The 24,667-nt window shown below is 36.3% G+C and overlaps 1 protein-coding gene across 5 annotated transcripts in view; it reads right to left on the bottom strand.

The window, feature by feature from the left end:
- The window catches only part of mtor (mechanistic target of rapamycin kinase), a 134,329-nt gene that overhangs the window by 82,237 nt on the left and 27,425 nt on the right, over positions 1-24,667 (bottom strand). For all 5 annotated transcript variants that reach the window (XM_016484357.1, XM_016484359.1, XM_016484362.1 and 2 more), the window contains 10 exons: positions 23,359-23,609; positions 21,011-21,097; positions 20,149-20,316; positions 14,576-14,688; positions 12,045-12,207; positions 11,184-11,276; positions 9,754-9,900; positions 7,212-7,354; positions 3,861-4,023; positions 2,976-3,121 (listed from right to left, as the gene is read on the bottom strand). In XM_016484357.1, coding sequence (XP_016339843.1) covers positions 2,976-3,121; positions 3,861-4,023; positions 7,212-7,354; positions 9,754-9,900; positions 11,184-11,276; positions 12,045-12,207; positions 14,576-14,688; positions 20,149-20,316; positions 21,011-21,097; positions 23,359-23,609 — 1,474 coding nt within the window. The remainder of the gene's footprint in view (positions 1-2,975; positions 3,122-3,860; positions 4,024-7,211; positions 7,355-9,753; positions 9,901-11,183; positions 11,277-12,044; positions 12,208-14,575; positions 14,689-20,148; positions 20,317-21,010; positions 21,098-23,358; positions 23,610-24,667) is intronic.

Raw genomic sequence — 24,667 nt, 5'->3', positions numbered from 1 at the left:
ATGCGCATTAAATATCACATGCGATTTATCGTGCAGCCCTATTGCAGACCCTTATGAGGTTATTTCTTAGATCTTGGTATTTTTATTAAGGAAAAACCCAGAAAAAAAATTCAAAGACTACATCTACCATATTCTACTATAATCATATTTTTATCATCTGACAAGCAAAAAAAAATCAAGTCTCATCACAAATCACGGAAAACAAACAAATCAGTCTTTTTCTCTAACTTTCTCAGCATTTCTTAGCTTCTTTGTTATTTACCACACAAAAGATTGTTCTTGTATTATTATGATAAAACACAAACAAGACAAAACAATACCAAGGACCCAAGAAACAGAACACAATCAGTACCAGGCCCGAGGACTGGCTCAGTCTCCAAAGTCTAATTCAGAGATGCATTATTTTGACAAAGGTGGAGCACATTCAGTAACAAACACAGACAAACACTGCTCAGAAACACATTCCCAACAGTAGACACAGACACAATATTAAAACAATACTGAATCGACCTGGACCACTAAAAAAAAATAAAAATCACCAACAAATGTTCGTCTATCAGGAGGCACTAATTTAATATAAAGCATGTGCATGTGTTACAACAAATATAAGCACTTTCATAACACTGGAATGGCCACCTGTGAGCTGTTTCACATAGTCATTCTTCACAGTTAAGATAAGGGTTGTAAAGTAGATGTCCCTGGCAATTTATTCTGACCATGAACCGGCAATTTCTGACCAAGAACTGACAATTTCTCTAACCATTTATGTGTGCAATACGAATTAGCCAGTGAGTGAGTCTCGGGTGTGCCGTCTGCGGGATTGGAAGATTCATAAGGTGCATAGAGTAAGGGTTAGACAAGAAGTCTCTTGTCCACAATCACAATCTTCCTGACTAGACAGCTGATCATTACTGATTCCATTCTGAAATGTACTGAGAGTTTACATTTGTGGATAATGCAAAGAAAAATCAATTCTACCTATTCTAACTAAATTAGCAGATGCTTTTCAGTAATAATTTCAAGCACTGTTTTTGTTTTGGAGTAATCAGAGTTTTCCAAAAAGATATTAGCTCAATCAAGCAAATTAAAGTCACTGCTCTAAAAGGATCTCAAAAAAGTGAGGATTGTGACCTGGGACTAAAAAGTTCTCTTTAACTACCAATTGACAAAAGGGAACCCACCATGATTTTTTCCAAATTAAAGTAGAAAAATAAGTGCAGAGCTAACAAAGGCCTTTGCTAAGACTGTGTGTGTTGAAGGGAAATACTGGAGAGGTGGAGGCAGCTGGGATGCATTGAAATTATCTTCAAGCACTCCTTAAGTCCTCTGAAATTAGAAACAGCTCCATGGGAGGGACGAGCCAGATACAGAATAGATTAAAAGAGGAAGGAGTCAAATTAAAAGGTTGGGGGAAAAAATACAGATCTGTAAAAAATACAGATCTAGGACTCTGTAAGGCTGCAGTGTAAAATAAAAAGGTGCATGGAAACAATGACGAGAACAGACATCGCTAAGACATTAGGATGAGCTCAGAATTGAAGATTAGTCCATCTTAGATTAGTTAAGACTTAGTCAAACATTCCTAACTATATGCTACTCCATAACAAACATGCTGTTCTAGTTTTGTAGAGCAGGTCAGGCCCAAACAATGACTCAAAAGCAAATGAAATCTGGTTTTGCGTCATGCAATCCACTTGCATTGCATGAACTCATAGAAATGGATTATTATTCTAAAAATCTCCGTTTGTGTTCATCTGAAGAAAGAGAGTCGTATACTTCTAGGATGGCATGAGGGTGAGTAAATGAAAGAGTTTTCACTTTTGGGTGGAGCATCCTTTTAAAGACGGTTCACAGTTCAACAGCCTTGACATTATAAACAGCACTGAAGATCAGACAAGGAGGAAGCACCAGTGCCATGCACCACCATAAATTACACTACGCATCATTACCCATGCTACATTTATCACTGTGCTTCATATTAAATCTAAAGGGGAGATTTATTAGAATTAGTTTTTAATACAGCCATCAAATGCACATTTGCCAGGCTGCGAAAATAAAAGGCAAAATTATTGCCTTTTTTTTTTCTTCGATATGTCCTGCCCAGACTAAAACGTCAAAGAAAACTGTGCTCAAGACAAATTAATAAAAGATGCATCACTAAGCATCTTTTATTAATTTTGGACATCTTCACTTTTATTCTTGAAAAGCTATCAGATCAGATGAAACGGTTATTATTTTAAAACTTTGAACAGAACACACTAGCAAATGTCTCTGTGAAGGACATTACACCTAAACCGTTATGGAGGAATCAAGGGGAAACTCAAATCCCAAAGCACCTTCCAGTAATTCACAGACCACATTTAAAATGAAACCTGAAGACATCCCAAAACAAGCAATCAATGCAGGAACAGTGGAGGAAACTTGAGACACTTCATGGTTTGGTGCTTAAAACGGCAAAATATGTTGAGCGCATACTTATAAACAGTGTAAGGGGACCTTTTAAATATACAGTACAGCATGTAGGTGTGTGTGTTTAAAAAATGAGGACCGAGTGCATATTTTAATTTCTGCTGAATTTTCAGGACCTTGGGGTGACATAAGATCAGGAGAGAAAATCTAGCTTAGGAGACTAAAGCCCTATCTTGTCACGTCTGAAGTATTATCTGCATTGATCCTTTGATGAAACTGAATTCAGACAGCAACAGTTCTCAAAAGAAATCCATTGTCTGAAAAAACCTAGAAGTGCTTATTCTTCTAGTGGTTACTGTAATGGGTGGCAATGTAATTTTTGTTTTCATGTAGTTAACCTTAAACACCCCTATATCATACGTGTTTGGACCGACATGAGAGTGTTTAAATGGGGACAGAATTTTGATTAAATTAACTATCCCTTTAAGTAAAATATATAGAGTAAAATGAAATAAAGCCATCTAGGCATCTAGACTATCCTCAGACTTAAGTTTTTTGTTTCCTACCTGATGAGGGATTCTAAAATGAGTGGTGAAGGGCCCTTTTGAAACTCAAGTTCCTTGTAGTGCAGGGCCTTGGCATAGGCCCGACATTTAGCAGCTCTCTCTCCCAGCAGAACAATTCCATTGTCATCTCTCAAGGGAAGTGGGCCCTAAGAAAAAAACAGAAAAGCAAGACCTTAGATATAGAAGAGAAGAACTGTCTGGAATAGTATATTAAACGGGCCAGAACAGAACAGAATGGAGCATCTAGCCCAAAAAATTTTTACTACTTTGTAAAAAGTTTCACTGCGTGAACTCTTCACTTCACAGCTCTCTAACTTTACTGCCCATTTGCTATGTCACTACTGAAGGGTGTGAGCTCTATTTGTTGTGCTGGAATGAAACTGAACAAATGCACCATTCATTCGGTCTTCAACACAATGAGATCATACTAAATATGGAAAGAAATGTGATCGTCCAAGTGCACAGGAGAAGAATAAACTATAGTGCTCCATTTGGGTTTACTCATGCTGTAAAACCAAAATAATGTACATTTATTAACATTAGTGACTTCTCTGGATAGGATACAGATATTGAACCAGAGAAAATCAGTACATCTTACATTTAGTTTCAGATTTTGATGTTTTTTTCCCACCACGAAGAAAAAAAAATCAAGTAGCACCCTTCATTTGCAAATGATATTAAAAGAAGAGAGAGTAAACGCATGTTCTTTTTTAGAATAGAAGTGTCCAAACTTGCAAAAAGACAATAAAACAATTGTTTTTTATATATTATATATTCACAATATTTTTTAAGCCTTTCCTCTCCTGATTTGATTTGAATAAACTTGAAATTCTGGCCTGATTATTGACCTGACATTGTCAAATGTCTATAGACTTCATTACTGACCTTATCACTGTGCTCCATGAATTCTGCAAGATTAAGCAGCGTCTGTGTGACCTCAGCGATATCCTGAGAAGTCAGAGCAAGCTCAATACTGCGTATCAGTTCATCCTGCTGATCTTCACTGAGCTCTGACCAGCATGATAAAAATGCAGCATTAAAAAGATCCCTACAGAGAAGAGAGAACATACACACACAATTTTTTTTTTCCCCACACTGGTATTGTTTGAACAACATTTAGCAAAGACTGCTGTGCCGCTATTTAATTTAAATTCAATTGGCATTCTGTTGTCAGTAAATCACTACAGATAAGAGTGTATCAGTATATCACTACAGATAATGCCCCTTGCCTCATCAAGAGCAGTGAGTGATTTTCTTATTTTCTTTTGTTGTTTAATTAACATTAATGACACTGTTGTCAATTGAGGACACTTAATTTCCAGCGATATCATTGACTTGATTGCACAGATAATATTTAAACTGAGCTGAATCACTGAATTCAATGATGCCTTTAACTGGAAAATTGAGTGTTTACTGTTGTCCTTTTGCATTATTCACACACTATTTTCCTGTTTAATACTGTAAAGCTGCTTTGACACAATCTGTATTGTTAAAAGTGCTATATAAATAAAGGTGACTTGTCTTGACTGTGCTTATGTGAACTAGGGGTGACCCCGAATAGTCGAAGATTCGATGCTTCGATAGGAGGAGCCTGATTCAACTATCAATCTCACAGTCGAATATTCGCAGAGGTGTTATGATCATGCCATTTTGGCTATATGGGTGTGCTCAAATGTCTGATTTCACATAGAACTACTGGTTTTCTCCCAGTAAGTTAATATGCAGCCTATTATGATAATGCTGTAAAATAAGAATCTGAAAAGAAACAAGCTTTTAATAAAAAATTTGAACGTACGTGAATAAATCCAACCACTATAGTTTCACTTTCCATAATCCGTGACCGACAGAGGAGCGTTTTGGCGGCAGGGATTTAAATCTTTGATAAGACTCAATGGATTTTTTCAATCGGGTAGGGTACAAGTGATTTCAAAACATTTCAGCCGGTTTATATATATTGTGTATATATTATTTATCTCGTAGCCTATAAGATGCATTTGGTTGAGTTGCGCTGCAGTAAAGCGCTTCATTGTAGTACTACGTAGGGCTGCACGATTAATCGAATGCGATTGTCATGCGTATCTCGTCAGTAAAGCTGGTTCTGTAATCAGTTGTAAATCTCCATCACGTGCTTTCAAATGGAGCAGCATTTACTACACAGAGCCGTAGTTCACTGACAAGCTACGCAAAATTGCGTTCAAAATCACAGACGATATAATCGTGCAATAATAAAATCGAAGAAATCGTTCTGCGATTATGAAAGCTGTTTGCGTAGCTTGTCAGTGAACTACGGCTCTGTGTAGTAAATGCTGCTCCATCTGAGAGCACATGAAATGATCACAGAACCGTGCTTCACTGAAAGATATGCATGACAATCGCAGCTTCTGCCTAATCGCGATTTATCGCCTTTGTGATTTAATTTCGATGAATCGTGCAGCCCTACTACTACGGTGATTATCTATTCAGCGCGCAGCGCGAGCAGTACAAACAACAATGCAGAATATTAACAAATATGATTGGGACTGTCATATACATAACATTATAATGAGAACACTATTATAATAAAACGCTGTGAATTTTTAGAGTTTAGTTGCTGTGTTTCTGCACGTTGTTGCGTGAAGAACGCGTCCACAAAAGGAGTTCATTCAGAGCCACACAGACGTTCGTGCATTCGGGGCATTTGTGCAGATAGCCTATACATCGTAATATTAACATTATGTTGTATAAATAACGAAGCGTATTTTATATGAGATAAATGATGAGTTAAATCCCATTGATTAAAAACCTGCTATGAAATGCTTCACTCTACTGGTCATCTTCAGCGCACGCAGCTCAAAACAGAAATGCAGAACATTAATAACTACTGTTATATACATAACTTTATAATGGGAGCACTGTTGTAAAAATCTGTTGTTTTAATCAAAACATAAAACATTATTCTTGTATCTGCGAGGCGTCCGTTAGGCTACACATTTTCCCTCTGTGTTAACGTCGGTAATTATGACTGTCGAATGTCTGACTTAACTCTTGGAAATGTATTTTGCCCCGCCCCCAAACATATGATTCGACTATCAGTCGACTATCGGCAAGATTCGAAAATTCTGATTCGACTTTGTAAATCCTTAGTCGGGGACACCCCTACTGTGAACACTTGCCAAAATGGGCATTTTGCCAATGTTGTGTGTATTTGTCCATTTAAGAGTGACAGGACATGAAAGAGAAATCAATTCAGTACTTGTACGCTTTCAGAGAGGCGGCTTTCTGTTAAGGCACTTCAGGTGTGAGCAGAGAAAACTGTACTGAATTGAGTTATCTTTTTCTGTCCTCACGCTTTTTCAAATTTTCCAAATGTCTGCTCTTCTCTTTTTCCCCAGACATTGACATTTTTTAACCCTTTTTTGAGACGAGCAGCAAGTGTATGCTAACTTATGTCCTGACGTGTAGATCAGTATGTTACAATACAAATGTGCTCATCTAACCATGCAGGAGATTAATTCAGATTAGATTTTTTCCCAAACTGTCCCTCCCAAGCATTTTCTTTTTGTTTCTATTCGTTGACGAAAAGGGTAACAGATATTCATCATAGTTTTTGTCATTTAAAACAGGTTTTTATTTAGTTATTGTAAAAAATGTCTCTGATGAAAATTATTTGTAAATGAAATTAGCACTGGTCCAAGTTATCTGTTCTTGGCCAAAGTAGGCTTCAATGTAAATCAGGTTTTAACCAGGCCATTGAGTCCTCCTGCGAGGTTCCTAATTATGAGTTATATATAAAAAAATTATTTTCTAATAAATGAATTACCATTGTGCATGAAATGTGCTATATAAATAAACTTGCCTTGCCTAATATTTTTGGGCTTTCTGACTTTTTCGAATTTTGTGTTTGTAAATGCTAAGTTTATAACATTTGGGTTTAATTTGGAGCTTGTTAGTTTGGTTCATGTCTTAGAACTTTTTACTGGACAATTTTTTTTGGAGAAAATTATTGGGAAAATAATCCCAGAATTAAGGCTACTGAAAATGTGGGCAATCAAGTCAAGTCAAGTCACCATTATTTATATAGCGCTTTTTACAATGTAGATTGTGCCAAAGCAGTTTTACAGTATAAACAGGGAAATAGTGTGTCGAAGGAACCAAGACTCCATCGTTTTCCTCTGGCCAGACAAAACCACTGACACATCTCTGTTAAACGGATGGGCTTCTGAACAGAGGAACAGAGGCAGAAAAGGTGAAGTTTACCTAGCGAGTGGTATATACGTCTGTGCCAGAGACCAGCAGGAGCGCAGGGCAGGTGAAGATGATTCTTTTAGCAAGACCACACTAAGACGTCTTAACCACTCCAGCCAGTCATCTTTGGAGACCTTCCTGGCTGCACCCCATGCCTGCAAACAGCAGAAGCAGGACTAATCAAAGCTGCAAGCAGCGATGAAAGGGCCCTCGCACCCGGGTTCACCGCCACCCGGTGGCTTTAGGAAAACCACAAACGGACGGCAACATGCATTTAAAGTGGAAAATATAGGAGGAATATGTAAAAATCATTTATATGTGCCAAACTTCCTGCTGCCAGCTGGTGGCACTATGATTATAACTGAATGTTGGCATGTATATGTCTTCAGGCCGGGACTTTTATCAAACATGTGAAGTCTGGTGCAGATTGAACATGGTATGTTTGAGTTAGTGTAACGCATGGCATATCCTGTTGTCAACAGGTGGCGCTATAATTATAACTAAATATTGATGTGTAGATGTCCTCAGGCCAGTATTCAAACCAAACATGTGATGTTTGGGGCAGATCGAACATTGCATGTTTAACTTAGTGTAAACCAAGTCATTTCCTGTTGCCAGCAGGTGGCGCTATGATTATAACTAAATATTTGCATCAATTATCAAACTTGTTAATTTTGGGGCAGATTGGACACTGCATGCCTGAGTAACAGCAACTTCCTGTTTCATGGTGAAATATCAAACTTTGTCAGGCCGCCAGGGACACGCCCTTTGACGAAAACTCAAGCTCTTCGCAATTTAAAGTCACAAAGGCCTTAAGATAACCCTCACCAAATATGAAGATGATCCAATCCAAACTGTAGGAGAAGTTCGTCAAAGTACGAGGCCTGGAAATGGCAAAAACCGCACAAAAATCGTACAGGAAATTGAAAATAACGTACTTCCTGTTGGGTTTTGGATTTTGTACCAAGAGACTTTTTTGTAGGTAATGGTGTGTTACATGTGTGTACTGATTTTCGTACATGTACGTAAAACGTAGCTCGAGGCGCACTCCGTTGAATGTGTACAGGTGGCGCTATCGAGCCATATTGCCACACCCACTTTTGAAACCCATATCAGATGTAAATTTTCGCCACTTCTGACGTGTGAGCAAAGTTTCATGAGTTTTGGAGCACGTTTAGGCTCTCAAAAATGCGATTCACTTTGGAGAAGAAGAAGAAACGGAGCAATTCCAATAGGATTCCCACACCATCGGTGCTCGGGCCCTAATAAACAGACAAAATAAATATTTGTGAAATATATATATATATATATATATACAGTGGGTACGGTTGTCTCTGAGCTCTTCAGGCAGTTCCTTTGACCTCATTATTCTCATTTGCTCTGACATGCACTGTGAGCTGTAAGGTCTTATATAGACAGGTGTGTGGCTTTCCTAATCAAGTCCAATCAGTATAATCAAACACAGCTGGACTCAAATGAAGGTGTAGAACCATCTCAAGGATGATCAGAAGAAATGGACAGCACCTGAGTTAAATATATGAGTGTCACAGCAAAGGGTCTGAATACTTAGGACCATGTGATATTTCAGTTTTTCTTTTTTAATAAATCTGCAAAAATGTCAACAATTCTGTGTTTTTCTGTCAATATGGGGTGCTGTGTGTACATTAATGAGGAAAAAAAATTAACTTAAATGATTTTAGCAAATGGCTGCAATATAACAAAGAGTGAAAAATTGAAAGGGGTCTGAATACTTTCCGTACCCACTGTATATAAAACTTTTCAGTTTCAGAATATTTTTATCATTTAATAAAATGTGTATATCAACAAAAATTGACATTCAGACACCTTTGTGTGTTTTATTTCAAAAAGGAAGACAAAAAAACAAAACACTCTAGACTGTTGAGTCCACTCATGGGTGAATGTTCAATATTTGGGCAATAGATAATTGGGGATGGTGAAGTAGATAGTGGAAAGACCTCTCAGGCAACACCTGTGAATCATTATGATGTCTTCACAAATCACAGAAAACAGACAATGCCTTCAGCAGTGTGTCCACAGGACACGTGAATATAATCTCTGTCTGAACAGGATGATCTAGTGTGGTGGTGAAGACAGATGCAGCTATGGCTCAAATCACACAAAACAGAAAAACAGGAGATCAAGGAATATTCTGGGCTCAACTTCATTGGGACTCCTGGTGTAAAGAGGTTTCTCATTTTTTACAAACTTTGGAGCAAGTCTAAACTATTTTTATGAACAGTGTGATACTATAGTGTGATACTTCAAAATTTCAAGATGTGATAAATGAGCTCATTCAACCAATACACCACACACAATACCAATATTTAAAAAAGAAAAAAAGGATAAATATGTTGTGGACGGAGACACCCTAAACTGGACATTATAGTCCGATTTCTAACTGTGAAGCTGACTGTATTGGGATCAGGATTGGGACATTCCTTTAATACCAAACTATTATTGGCACGTGCATATGTTCACCACAAACCCTCCAATATGTGAATGTGAAGTTATGAAGGTTACACATTCTACAAACCTTCTGAAGAGCGGTTGTGCTGACGTGCAGTTTCTTCATTGGTCCCGATTCGACCGGGCCGCTAACCAGAGTGTCACTTTGATTACCACGTAATTGTCTATGCTGAAATATCAGAGGGTCCTCTTCCTCTTCTGCCAAAGTATAGCCCTGAGAGAGACACACACACACAGGTTAGCAAAGACAACAAATCTACATTTGTGCTCAGCTTGAAAAAGCATGCACGCACCAGAAAAAAGGGCTCCAAAATATGCAAACATTTTCCAGAGAGAGAATACATGAATAAGGCTTCAAACTCTTAAAATATTAAGTCTTTTTAAAAAATTTTTAAACAAAAAGTCTTTACATGTCTTTTAGTGTAGACTACTAAAAGAGGGTTGCTAGTAAGATGACTGCAAATTTAGCCTGAATTAAGTAGCTAGTAGCATCTACTTTGGGACCAAATTTTAGTTTGTTGATAAACATGCTTCCAAATAAAAAATAAAAAAAATAAAAATTGGCAAGTTTTAAATAATTTTGGTAACAGGGTTAAAGGGTTGAACATGTTAAAAGGCATAAAATACAGTTTAACAGCGCTGCCCTGGGGTAAAGTTAAACATTATGGCCCGGTTTCACAGACAGGGTTTAGCTTAAGCCAGGGCTAGGCCTTAGTTAAATTAAGATATTTAAGCAGCTTTTATAAAAATGCCTTAGAAGAAAACGTTACATGTGTGCATCTTGAGACAGAACAATGGAACTGACATTTTTAAAGATTTGTCAGAGCAAGATATTTTCAGTTGAGACAGCTCAAACATGCATTTTAATCTGGGACTATCCTTAAGCCAAGTCTGTGAAACCGGGGGTATATTCTGGTACTTAAGTTAATAAGTAACATAATTAACACAATAAATTGAACATACAAACAAACATTTTAATGCAACACTTATTTTACCTATTAAACATCTCAAGCATATCAATAGCACATCTAAAATAAGATATGTGCCTTTAATTTTTTTTTTTTTTATTATGGGGCAACAACTATTTAGGTTTTACTGGCAAAAAGGGGGCTAAAATACATATATTTCTAAATAAAACATTTCCTCTTGAAAGAGGGGCAAGGACCTTTTTTTACACCAGCATTATGTGCAGGTAATTCTATGTCAGTACGAAATGTTATGCATGTCAAAAACAAAGACAAGATTAGTTTTGGATGCCAAGAGGCCATGTGTTGAAACAGGAAGTCTGGGTTCACTAGCAAAGAATGAGTGGTGGTTCACACAGGGGGCCAAATGCAGGAAACAGAGGCAGGCTTCTCCACCAGAACACAAGAGGCGTTTGTTTCAGATTAACTTGAACAGGACTGAATTGTCATCAGGGACCTAGTCTATGTGGAAAAAATATGATTTTGCACAAAAAAATTATGCATGCAGGCGTGGAGAGGGCGGGATGCTGACCTTGACGATTCGACAGATGAGAACATCGTAGCGCTGGTGATTGATGCGGTGCTTCAACATCACTTTGTTCACCATAGGGATAAAGATCTGGTACTGTGAAAGAGAAATAAGCAGACATATTCTTTTACATATGAATACTAATTTTCACTACACAGCCAAAATCTATTATGATATTAAACACACAACTTTATTAACAAAAGCAAAAAGAAAAAGTCAGATACAACATGTGTAGTGAATTAAGTCAGTACTAATATTGTAGACAAATTAGTATCAGGACTTCTTTTTATTTTAATATCAACTTGGTACAAGTATTTCTGACATTCGCTAGATGAGGAGCAAAGCAAGCTTACTGGAATGATTATTTTGATTCCATATGGTATAATAAAATGCTTTTGAGAGTTGGGAGTGAATGCGTGCACATGTGTGTACATGTGACTAAACCCAATCAACTAGTAAGTACACAAATAAAGTGTTGCTCCTCTAAACACAGGAAACTGAAGATTGTGGCCTGCAGTGATCAAAGGAATCAGAACTTGTGTCTGGTGCTCATGATGGCCACATGTTGAGTGGTAATTCTAAGAGGGTTTTAGGAGGAATGGTAAAAGCAATGACCTCATCCTTCTCTCTGATTGGAAGCCTTTTTTGTGCATTAGAGAGACACTAGGAAATCATCAGAGGTTACTTCAGAACATAAGTTCATGACATAAAATTTTTGGAAATTATGGCAAAAAATAGTTTAATAGTTTTTTTGTTTTTTTTTCCAAATGATGAAAAAATAAATAAATTACAGATCATCCCCCACCCAAACAGCTAAACTATCCGATAGTACTGCATGATTTAAGCTAGGCTTTAAGCTTGTACCTTTTTGCCAAGCTGAAAGACCAGTGAGGACAGTGTGTCCATGGATGTGTTCCGCAGCTCTGGAGTAACGTCGAGAGTTCGCACAATGGGGTGAATAATTCTTGAGGCATAATCCGTGAAGTCCAAAGACTCAGTCAGGCAATCTAAAGTCTCCAAGGCAACCCTAAACACCAAAAATAAAACAATTAAATGTGAATAAAAATGTATTGGCGACAGACTAATAGTATTGGCCAGTTCTTACAGAACTTAGAAAAAGTTATTTTAGAACTTTGAGTTAAATTTAATTGATAATCTAATATAATTACTTGGCTTTGGTATATTAATATATTTCAAAAATTAACTGTAATTTGATGTTTTAAAACTGAGTTTCCCTAGAAACACATCTGCGCAGTGGTACAGCCAGCAAACTACAAAATACAAAAGTCAATACAAAAATCTTCAAAAGTCTTTCTTTAACTCCGCTCGACACTTTATCAGTAAAACAATAGTGATCAAACGCAGATTCTTGTCTGTTAAAAAGGTTTTGCTGAGAGTAATGACGGAGTAGCAGCTGTCCAAAGCCGCTGTGTTAATGTGATCCTGTCTTCATAGATTCTGGGGTTACCTGATTCACATCCGTCCTTACCACTGCTGCGAAAACAATTTCACTACCTCCACTGACCTATGCTTACTTTTCAAGTCAACGTGAACTTAAAATTGAACCAATTTACTTTTATATATATTCCTGATTTCATTGTTTCTCAGTTGTTCATTCACATTATTCAAAAAACACAAACAGACAAACCAAAAAAAAAAAAAAACTAAATACAGTTTTAAAATTATATAATTATTTACTGAAGCAAAAAGTTGTCTAATACCAACTGGACCTTGGTGAAAACGTATTTGCCCCGTAGCTACCAATTCCCAAATCTATGAAACTGCATTCATAATGTGGTTCAGCTGAACTAGACTCCACCAAGCCTGATTATTGCCAGCCCTGTTCATTATCTCCAATTGGAAAAAACTCGGCACAGAGCAAACCTTCCGAGAAGTGGATGACCTTCCAAAATTCCTCCAAGAGCACAGCGACGACTCATCCAGGAAGTCACAAAAGACCCAAGGACAACATGGAAAGAACTGCATGCCTCTCTTGCATCAATAAAAGTCACTGTCCAAACACTGGCCAAAAATGGCATCCCTGGAAGAGTGGTGAGGCGAAAACCACTGCTAACCCAGAAGAACATTAAGGCTCATCTGAATTTTGCCAAAACATACCTTGATGACCTCAAACATTTTGAGAGAATGTTGCGTGAGCTAATGAAGTGAAAGGGGAGCCCTTTGGAAAACGAGTCCTATTACATCTGGGCTAAACCAAACACCGAATTCCACAAAAAAGAATACCATACCTGCTCTCAAGCATGGTGGTGGCAGTGTGCTGATGTGGGGATGCTTTGCTGGTTTAGGGCCTGGGTAACGTGCAATAATTGAGGGAAACATGAATTCTGCTCTCTATCAGAAAATCCTAAAAGAGAATGTAAAAGCAAAAAAGGCCTCTAACACTAGCTTGCTCTAATCTTTTTCTATTCTATCTGTTTTCTTTTTATTATATAATAAAAATTTAAAAAAAACTTGCTACGTGTACTGCATTAAGCTAACTGAGACTTGGTATAGCACTTGCATATCATTGCTCTTTTGTTGATTTAGATTGCTTCCATTGTCTAGAATTTGGATAAAAGCGTCTGCTAAATGACTAAATGTAAATGTTGTATTTCATTATTAAGATCTAAAGCTATTTAATATGAAATATACACAAAAACAGGTATTCGGATAGGGTCAAATACATTTTCACGCTCTAATCTTTTTCTATTCTATCTGTTTTCTTTTTATTATATAATAAAAATTTAAAAAAAACTTGCTACGTGTACTGCATTAAGCTAACTGAGACTTGGTATAGCACTTGCATATCATTGCTCTTTTGTTGATTTAGATTGCTTCCATTGTCTAGAATTTGGATAAAAGCGTCTGCTAAATGACTAAATGTAAATGTTGTATTTCATTATTAAGATCTAAAGCTATTTAATATGAAATATACACAAAAACAGAAGAAATTTCGGATAGGGTCAAATACATTTTCACAGCACTATAAATATTTAGACTTTATTACAGAAAGCTGTTTCATTCAGGTGTGGCTCCATTCTGATAAGGAACAGCGATTTTTTTTACCATCCAATCAATTCCTTAAGAAATAAAATCAAGCTCTTTCTGAATTAATATATTCCGTTTTACTTGCAAACATGTCATATTACAGCAATAAAATAGGTTGCGAGTGGTGATTCATGTTGACTTCAGGAGAAAGCTATATAATCAAAGATACTCTTTTATAAGAAGTATAGAGTATTAAAATAAAAACTGTCATCCACCTATCATGCAAGTATTTCAGCTATACACAGTTAATGTTTACATTCACTACTTTACTGGTTTGAATAACACTTGTTTTAAAGGAAATGTATTTCTTATGGAGCTTGATGAGAGCAGAAGATTTTCATACTGACTTGCGGGCCTGCAGGGGGACATCAGGGGCATCAAACAGTTTCACTATGGGTGGCAGCAGTAGGTGGAGGTAGTCATCCAGGTTAGCTCCAAACAGCTGGATGGCCATGAGCAGCTAGGAGACATAAGGAAGAAGTTTGCCTGAAAACTGTGAAACTGGTGCATCAAGAAAAACAGTGCATCTCTGCCAAAGCCTGTTAAATGAATCGGAGCTACAGCTTAGCACTTGGCACACAGTGACCCATATACATTATAGACAATTTATAAAAAATAAAAAAAAACGGTTATTGAAAAAATATCACATTTTCGAAGAGTCATGCACATACTGTAGCAATGAACACATTAATCATAAATGTGACCATGGACCACAAAACCAGTCATAAGGGTCAATTTTTCAAAACTGAGATTTATACATCATCTGAAAGCCGAATAAATAAGCTTTCCATTAATGTATGGTTTGTTAGGATTGGACAATATTATATTAATATTATAACTATTTGAAAATCTGGAATCTGAGGGTGCAAAAAAATCAAAATACTGAGAAAATCGCCTTTAAAGCTTTTCAAAATGAAGTCCTTAGCAATGCATATTACAAAAAAAAAAAAGTTTGATATATTTATGGTAGGAAATTTACAAAATATCTTCATGGAACATGATCTTTACTTAATATCCTAATGAGTTTTGGCATAAAAGAAAAATCGATAATTTTTACCTATACAATGTATTTTTGGCTATTGCTACAAATATATCCATGCTACTAAAGACTGGTTTTGTGCTCCAGGGTCACAAATAAATAAAAACACTCATCTTCTTTGCCTCATTTTATTATTAAAATTAAACAAAAATGAAGCTTAGATAAGTGTTTTTCTTATATTTCTTTGGCTATTATCCAACTTAGAAATGAGGAATACACCAAAAGCTAAAAGAATAGCTTGACAGCATTAGAAACAAAAAAATAAAATAAATAATAATAATAATAATTCAGTGAGTGAGGTTTAGTGGAGGGCCAGTCGCAGACATCACACAAGCAAGACATAACAAGCTTGGCTCATTTTCTCCTTTGACGTAATTTTGTAAAGTGACTGGAACGCTACAATGCAATAAATAGTCAGTTGTCCGTTTAACGTGTTAACTTAATTGGTTATAAAAAAAAAAAAATGTGATTAAAATTTTTTAACGCAGTTAACACTGGCCCCAGACCTGTACATCATCTTGCATTTCATACAGTTGACTGTTGACAAATATGGTGCAGGGCCACAACTCCATAAATGCAGTTATGCCCTAAAATTCAAGATATTGGTGCAAAAAATGCCTCTGTATGAGTTTCTGTCTCATATTTATATCATAAGATATCACACGAGCAGGGAGAGCAGTAGGCTATTACACGAGTGCTGATTTTATCCCGAATATCACGAGTTTTAATGTAAAGGAAGGTATTTTCGAAGACTGTTGGTAACAAAGCTGTTTTGTTTACCAATGACTTCCATTGTATGAACAAACAATACTGAGATGTTTCTCGAATTATCTTCTTTTATGTTAGTTAGGCCATTGTAGGCCATGTTCCATTAGGCCGTTGTAGCCTAAATGTTTACGTGTAATAAATGTTTTTGTTGAATCAAATAAAATATTTCTAAAGCTACAATTTGTAATGTCTACTTGATACTTTCTCATTTAACACAAAAATATCTTTAAATAATCTTTTGTGGGTATTTTCACAGTCAAATTTATTTTGTGATTAATTGCGATTAATTAGATGAATTAATCGAAACGTAATTAAATAGATAAAAAATTTGAATCGACTGACAGCCCTAATAAATATATAAATAAATACATAAACTTACTTCAACAGAACTAAAACAGACTTCATTTAAGCAAAAATGAATTATCATTGTTTTATATTAGTATGAATTGCGACTCAAGAATACTTTTCCAAATGCAATCAATAAAACAAAGTGACAAAAAGTTTAAAAACCTTTTAGAGAGATACTGCTACGAGGTGGCCATCTAGATTTGGAAACAGTCCAAATCTAGACAGAGCAGCTCACGTGAATGACTGAGCTTTTGTTTTCTTATCTGTCCCGCAACAACTGTCAGGCAGTTTAAGAGCTCCTTCAGGGTGACCTCAGTGCTCCCAGTGACGCAGACGGTGGTTATGGGCTCTCCAGAGAGAGAGGACTCATGTGGATGTAGGGCTGAATTACTTGAGTGGGATCTGTGGGTTTGGCCAGTAGCTACACACATCTGTCAGGGGCTGAAGACTGGCGGAGAAGCCGTCTAATGATTGAGGAGCTCTGGGAAGACTTTCTTTTGAAGTGTGAAGGGGGATTTTCACAGGTCACAGTCTGGCCAGGAACACACATTTATATATGTAATTTGCTGCAAATTAGCTTGATTTATTACATGTTTTTTGGGAATACCTGGCTGACTCTGAGGCATTCTGTGCATAAACTGTTGTCCAGGGCAACCAATTTTCTATACTCATATAGTATAATTTAACTCTCTATGCATCCAATTCACATGAATGGACCACCACAGATAGATTATACTTATTTTTTACACAAATTGCAAAACTTCAGAGGATTTAACAGCTGGATTTGTTAATGTTTGCAAGGTTTGTAATTAAATATTTATTAGATATTCACACACTTATTTCAATTAAATAAATTCATATGTGCAGAATGAATGTATAAGAAAAAGATTTTGCCTTTCTATTACTAATAACAAAAAGAAAAACACTATATTATCTTTTATATTATTTTAGTTTTTGAATATTCCCTAGTCTATGAATGCAAAAAAATAATATATGATAAAATAGTTCTGAAATACAGATCATCAGACAGAAGGGAACAGTACATTCAAGGAGGGTACGCTGGTCGTCAGAGAGGCACGCAAGAAGGTTTTATATGAGATGAGATCATCTGACACCTGAAGGTGAACTCAGCACATATTGAAATAATGTGAAACAGGTGTCACAGACAGCAGACATGAGATTCTTTCACACACTGAATTTGGTAAATTACCGTAAAACGTCCAGATTCACTTTTCTGGTAAAAACACAAATGTGCAATTCACACAAGCAACAGTGTTTTATCTTTCTACCGTTAAAATACCATTCACACATTAGAACCAAAATATCCGTAAACTCGCGATTTAGAAAAAAAGCGCTTTAGATTTTTGAGTGACAGATGTAAGGGGCTGATCTCACAGAACGCAGTTTTGCTTTTAAAAATGAGTGATGCTGCGCAATAATATACAACACAGAGCCACTGAAGAATGGAAAAGAAGAATGGATCGAGATGTGACTCACCTCACAGCGAGACGAAGTGCAACAGTCAAAGACGCCCATCTAGGGCATGTTTATTTATAAAAACGATTAAAATTATTACTGTAAACAGCACTGTGTAATCTCTTGAGCTCTGGAAAAACTTTATGATTGGCCAAAAGCAGAATTTTGTGAGCTCTTCCTAGAGGTCTGCTACCCGACCCGAGCCCGACGGGTCCCGAAATACTTTCGGGTTAATGTTTAATGAATAGCTTCGGGTTGGGCTCGGGTTTATAGCTAAACTAAAACTATATGCAGGCTACGCTGCTTTCATAGACGCACGCACACACATTATTGCACACGACAACACAGCATGGGTAACTTTTATTAGTAAAATAGCTTCGACAGGCTACTGACTCGCAACATTATATTTCTCTGCAATGAGGGGGTAAAATCGCTGTTTTTGAAGGAACTAAGCCTCATTGCTTGTAGAGAGAGACACGCAGACGCAGGTTCACACACGCAACTTTCATCTCTCTCTCTCTCTCGTGCACGCCAATTCAAATAAATTATATAATTAGTCTAATTAAAATAAATGCGATCTTACCGCACTGCATCTCTGTGTTTGATTTAAAGCAGGCCGAATGCTAACGAGTCTTAACTGATGAAAATGACCATAATTTGCACGATGGAAGAATTATCGTTTTGTCGTATACAACCATTGAAAAACTCGGCAGAATTTATATGACCACTGCACCTGATGTTCATAAACTTTCATAACTGGTAAGTGTTTTTTCTTTTGCCTTGTGAACTGGCCGAGCCTTAATGATTCTGTTTCTTTACATGTATTTGCTTACTGACCGTTGCATGCAATCGTGAAATACAGCATTTTTTTAAATTGGCTATTCGTTGTGGGAAGAAAAAAAAAAAAAGATTTCGGGTCCAGGTCGGGTTTGGGCTCTAAATTTAACTGTGCCGCTCAGGTCGGGTCGGGTCGGGTCGGGTCAGACGATCTCGGGTAAGGGCCGGGTTCGGGCTTCACTTTAAAGCCCGTGCAGACCTCTAGCTCTTCCAGACCTTGTATATATACTTATATACAGTTGTATATAATTATACGCAATATATATCTGTTTATAATACACATTTTAAAATTGTATTGCATACCTGCTGCTGCCATAATTAAGACCCATTTCGAATGTTTACGTGCTTTTCTTCTCTTTCTGCTCCCAGTCGCTGTGGTGGAGCAGTTATGAAATATTGTTATTTTAAATACTTTCCAGCATTTCAGAAATAAATATGTATGCAAATTACACTGAAGTACAACTTTACCTTAAGGTGTTCGGGAGTGCTCAAAAAGGGTTTAAACACTGAATTTTGAATCGATTTCTTCTCGTAAACTCAGAGATGTGGAGTCGGACGGCAATTAAATTACCACACGACCTTGGTGTTTGTCAAAAAACAGTAGTAATTCCGCTGGGAATTTTTACGGGGGTGGTGAGAGAAAAACAACGACATCCTGGATTCAGACGGCATTAAAATCACCAACTACCCCCTGTAAATGGTGAAAATCACTTACGTCCCCCTGAGAAACAATTACCGTCCGAATAGGGCTTAAGTTATAGTCCCAGAAAATTGCCAAAACTGATTTACTGTTTTTTTTTTCTTTAAAGGAGTCACAATGCGGTTTCAAAATTATTCTAAATGTACCTCGTTTTCAGCAACAGCTTCATGGACAATTCTTTGGTGAGTGCGAACAGCTCTGTGAAACCTTAAATTTGTTGTCAATCAATCAAAACATTAACAACAAAAATCAATATCAATTAATTTTCAAGCTGTGCAGTGTTACCTTCATTAGTGACAGTCACTGAAATAGTTATAGGTAGGGTAGGCGATTTCGAAAACGGTAATGCAATATTTGCAATTGCGTTTGGATTATGTCACAATTTATGCATCCACATGTGGAAAACGCAACTGAAAATACAATTTGCAATTCCTTTTGAAAATTGCCCTAAATATTCTTCCATAATCAACAGCAAGCTAGCTTTGAAGGCATGATCCCACCCTCCCTGCAAAGCCATGCCTCTTCCAAAACACATGAACGTGCACAGGCAGACCAGAGGCTAACCAGCGACACAATGAGAGACACAACGTTGTTGGAGAGCTGAATGCAACTCTGTCAGACTACCTCATGATTTTTAAATTGTTGGTGGTTCATGCTGACTGTTGCATTTGACCGGTCTGCAGCGAGTCTGATTTTTTAGCAATCCTAGTTAGAAGTGCTACTTTAACACTCATATCCGAGCGTGCGTATACCTTGATAGTGACGCTACGTCCAGGGCTGTTATCGTGCATGAAGACTCGTAGCATATGTGGGATGAGCTGTGGCAGATAGAGTTTGAATTCTCCGCCTAGAGCCACCACAATCTGCTCGATCAGCAAAATAATGGTGTTCTGCATGGGGTTATTTGGAGTCCAGTATTCCTGCAGAAGAGAAAACACAGTATATCGCACTGTTCCCAACATGACCAAGATGCAATCCAATTTTTTATACTGAAAAATGTTTTTTGTATTTTTAATGATAGAATACTATTTATACAAACAAATAAAACACTCAAACTCTGTTATACATGCTTTCTTGCACAACTACTCACTGCAAACATTATGCGCATTAAATAGAATAATACAAATTAAAATAAATGAATTACCAAGTAATAGTAACAAATAATTTAATAAATATTTTAGAGTTATGGATTCAATGTCAAGTTCAAAGGTGGTGCTGAACAGCAGCGAAAAAAATCTTGAATTGGGAGTAGTGATGATGCAAGTGGAAATTAAGCACCTTCATAAAGCAGCCAGTACTCTCTACTGGATGAGTACTAAGAGAGCCACAAAAGGACAAAGTGTTAAAGACACTAGGACCTGCCAGCAGTTTTATTTGGGCTTTGAGGTACCCATTTCAGGCTGCAGGGTGACAGCAGGGATTAAAACAAAAGAAACAAGTCTTTGTCTAGTCCACTCAATGGGACTAACATCCCCTGATTTTAAGCGCAAAAAAAGAAGACACAAATTTTTTTTAACAAGCCTTTTTAAGGGTATCAAGTGCACATTTTTGTCTTTGTGGCCTAATACTTTGTTTCAGATGAGAATCAGGAAGATGTGTGAATAAGTCTCTCACCCGGATCAGTGTGAAGATATCATCCATGTATGGCCGGATGTGGATCTTGACGAAGCACACAACCATGCCCATCTGCTGGAAAAGAAACTAAAGAAAAAAAGAGATGAAAAATAAGAGAAAGATGCATAGAAAAAGAGATGGCAGGAGAGGTACAACAACAAAAATCAGATGGCTGTACATGAAACTTGATTTGATGTAGGCTCAAGGTATAGAATTTAAATTTAATTTAAAATTCTTTAACTTTAGAAAATTCTAATTAAATCCAATGATTAAATAATAAATACAAATTTCAAAATTTTAGCAAAAATGATTAATCAAATGTTAAATGAAATTTTATTTACTCATTTGAGAAATAGAATTAAATACAATGTTTGTGATATTTCATTTATCGATCCAGTGTTCAACTGATTAACTGTTTAAAACAAATCACAAATCAATTGCTGAAACAGACAATACAATTGTTGAATTAAATTCAAATGAGATGTTCCCCGAGGCATCAATTAAATCGGTAGAATCTGTAAGGTGGGGGGCACAGGGACCACAGTGGCTGGAGCAGGGCCCCTCGGGGTGCCGACACCGAGCCAGTGCAATGGATTTTCAATGTTATTTATTTGTCCCAAGTTACGAAGACCATCAATATTCCTATGTAGACTACATACTTAATTAAGCCTGAATGTTCTCTATGAAGCAGAATCTAGTTACTTATTCCATTTAGACTACTTCACAGTTGCTTCCTTATATAGAGTCTGCTGGAGCTTGACACAAAGCTAATATGATGGTTTAATGAAATGTAAAGTTTGAGAAATTTTACCATATCAATTATTTACAAACCATAGAACTTCACATAAAACTAACAGGCTTGTATGCTTTTGAGAAAGCTTGTGAAACCCAGCTCATAAGAGCCATTTGTGTGTAAACTGGACAATGCTGGTTGCACTTTATGTTTTTGATTATTTTTGATGACTGTGGTTGATTTGGGGGAATGTTAGAAGTGATAATGCACTAATTACAAGAAACAATTACTAGCTGCAGAAAGCATCATGGTATGCAGTTTAAAAACTTGACAGTAGATACTGACTTCTGAAGCAGCAAAGCAAGTGGGTAAACTATTGATCCTCAGAAGTTATATAGAACCAGCCCATGATTGATCGTGTGATTTATCTATTGAAATGTCAATTTCAGCATTTGATTTATCATTTGAGAACTGATTAACAGTTTTATTGACAGGTTTATACTGAATTGATAATGAAAATGAAATATCAAACTAATTTGATCGTAAAGCTTCACAAGATAAACATTTGTAGTTGTTTTGACAATGCCTTGTATACAATTTTAAATAGTTTTAAGATTGAAAACAAAGTCAGAGAAAGACCAATAAAAATGCAACTATGTTGTAAGGCATTGCTAGTAGAATTTTGGTAGCTTGCTTTTAACAAATTAACCAGGTTGCTGCTGTTTTAGCATTTACATAAACATGACGAAAGTCATGTATGCTAAATATGATGACTGGTGTTTTTAATGTGTGTTCCATTTTTTAAATATCCCAGCCATAAGTGAAAACAACCTCAAGGTATGGCTTGAAATAGATATAGAAGGTATAGATAGATATATGAGGAGTTTTGGTCTAAATAAGAATAAGTTTAAATGGCAATCTTTGCCAAGTCATCAAAATATTTAAATTTGTTTTTGTTACGGGTTATGCTTATCCAAATGAGGAAATGAAATTGCATTTAAGCATTTAATTTATTTGAGAAGCTAGAAGTATTTCATTTATTATCTGATCATTTGAGCATTTGATTTTAATTTTGTTAGGACAAAACTTTCATATTCAAGTTCAGCTCAACTGATTTTAATTTAAACAGCTTTATAGCTCAAATAATACACAAGTTTTAACAGAAGAATTAAATACAGTTATGAAATTATAATCTTCACATTTCTGCACATAAATCCTTCAAAACTAATTCACCTAAAAAAAATCACTTTCACTGTAATTGCCTTAGTGTAACCTTATTTTTATTTATTTATTTTATTTTTATTCTTTTAAAGGAGGGACAAGTCAAACAACGTTTTTTTATAATTTACATTATGCCAATAATTCTGTTGACCCAGCCTAACATCTAATAAACCTGAATACTTCTATGGAAACCTGGTCGAACCTTACTGATTTATTCTCACTTAGACAATACACCTCATAAATGGAAAAAAAACAGGTTAAGTGTTGCAATGTGTTGGCAAAGCATCAACAAGTATGTTTGTGCACTCTGGCTTTCATCTGATTTATGTTTTAACATTCTATTTAAAATCATTTTTGAAGAAAGTACCACCTCATTTCTGTGATAGCAGCGTACCTCTCTGATGCTGGCATCACACACTCTGATGACGTTGAGAAAGGTGGGCATAACTTGAGGCAGGAACTGCACACATTTCAGTCCGAGCGATTTGAAAATGAAGGTGACGGCCTGCACCACCATGGTGTGATGATTGGACAGCGACGGGTCACGCAGGATGCGCATCAGCGTCACTATGGCAACTGCTGGGTAAAACTCGTCTAGTGGCAGGTTGCCCATGTTGACCAGCATCTCACTGGTACTGTAGTCAGCTGAAACGTCAAATGTGACAGAAGTCATTATATTTCGCAGAAAGAATATTAAGTCTTTCATGTGGGTGGTCAGAGTTTGTTGTTTGCTTACCTTAAGTTTGAAATACAACCGTGAAATTAGTAAAGTAATACACTCATACAACCATACACAAAAAGGTACATTTCATATCTTTAAAGGTGACATATCATGAAAATCGGACTTATCCAGGTTTTAAGTGCTATAATCAGGTCCCCGGTGCATCTACCAACCCAGGAAACGTGAAAAAGATGAACCTGCTTCCACTCAAAATAGGCATTTTCAAAATGATATAATAAATGATCTTTGGGGTATTTTGTAGGGATGCACCGATACCATTTTTTTCACATCCGATCCGATCCCATATCGGCCGATAACGATCCAATACCAGCACTGTTTTTTTTTTTTTTATCAATGTAGAATTTCTATACCTCAGTGTGGTGACCTGATCATCACTGTTTTTTGTGTTAAACACAGTCTACTAAACAAAGACAACTTCATTTTAAAGAAAAATAACAAAGGAAAAAATATATAATTATACTATATGACAAAAATACTATTATAAACTAGGTTAGTGGATAATTCAGCAACAAAAGGTATTCTAGAAAAATCAGTGCACAATGATTTTATAAAATCTAAACATTTAGTGAAATAACATTTAGTGGGGAAAAAATAAAAGTGAATAAGTGTAGGACTAAATCTGGTAAAATGTTACATTGCTCTTTGTATTGTTGTAAAATACATTCATGAAAAACAAGTAAATATTTATATATAAATAGATACTATAAAATTAAAAGACATTTCTTTTAAATGTATAGCACAGTAATGGAGGCAGCAACATGATAGATAGGACAGAACAAGAAAGTTTACGTGAAAGTTTACGTGAACTTGAATTTAACGACTTAAATATTCACCTGTACCTCACTTTAAACTATGGAACGGCTTCAGTACGCTTGGAATATAGTGCCGAAAACTTTATGGTGCTTTATAATGTTTTTGTGCCTTTCGTGGGGCTTAACAATAACACAGAATAGTATACGCA

The sequence above is a fragment of the Sinocyclocheilus anshuiensis genome, unplaced genomic scaffold (assembly GCF_001515605.1).
Source record: "Sinocyclocheilus anshuiensis isolate Anshui unplaced genomic scaffold, SAMN03320099.WGS_v1.1 scaffold1203, whole genome shotgun sequence".
Taxonomy (NCBI): domain Eukaryota; kingdom Metazoa; phylum Chordata; class Actinopteri; order Cypriniformes; family Cyprinidae; genus Sinocyclocheilus; species Sinocyclocheilus anshuiensis.
Note: the sequence above shows the minus strand (reverse complement) of the source record. Positions and strands in the feature narration are given on the sequence as shown.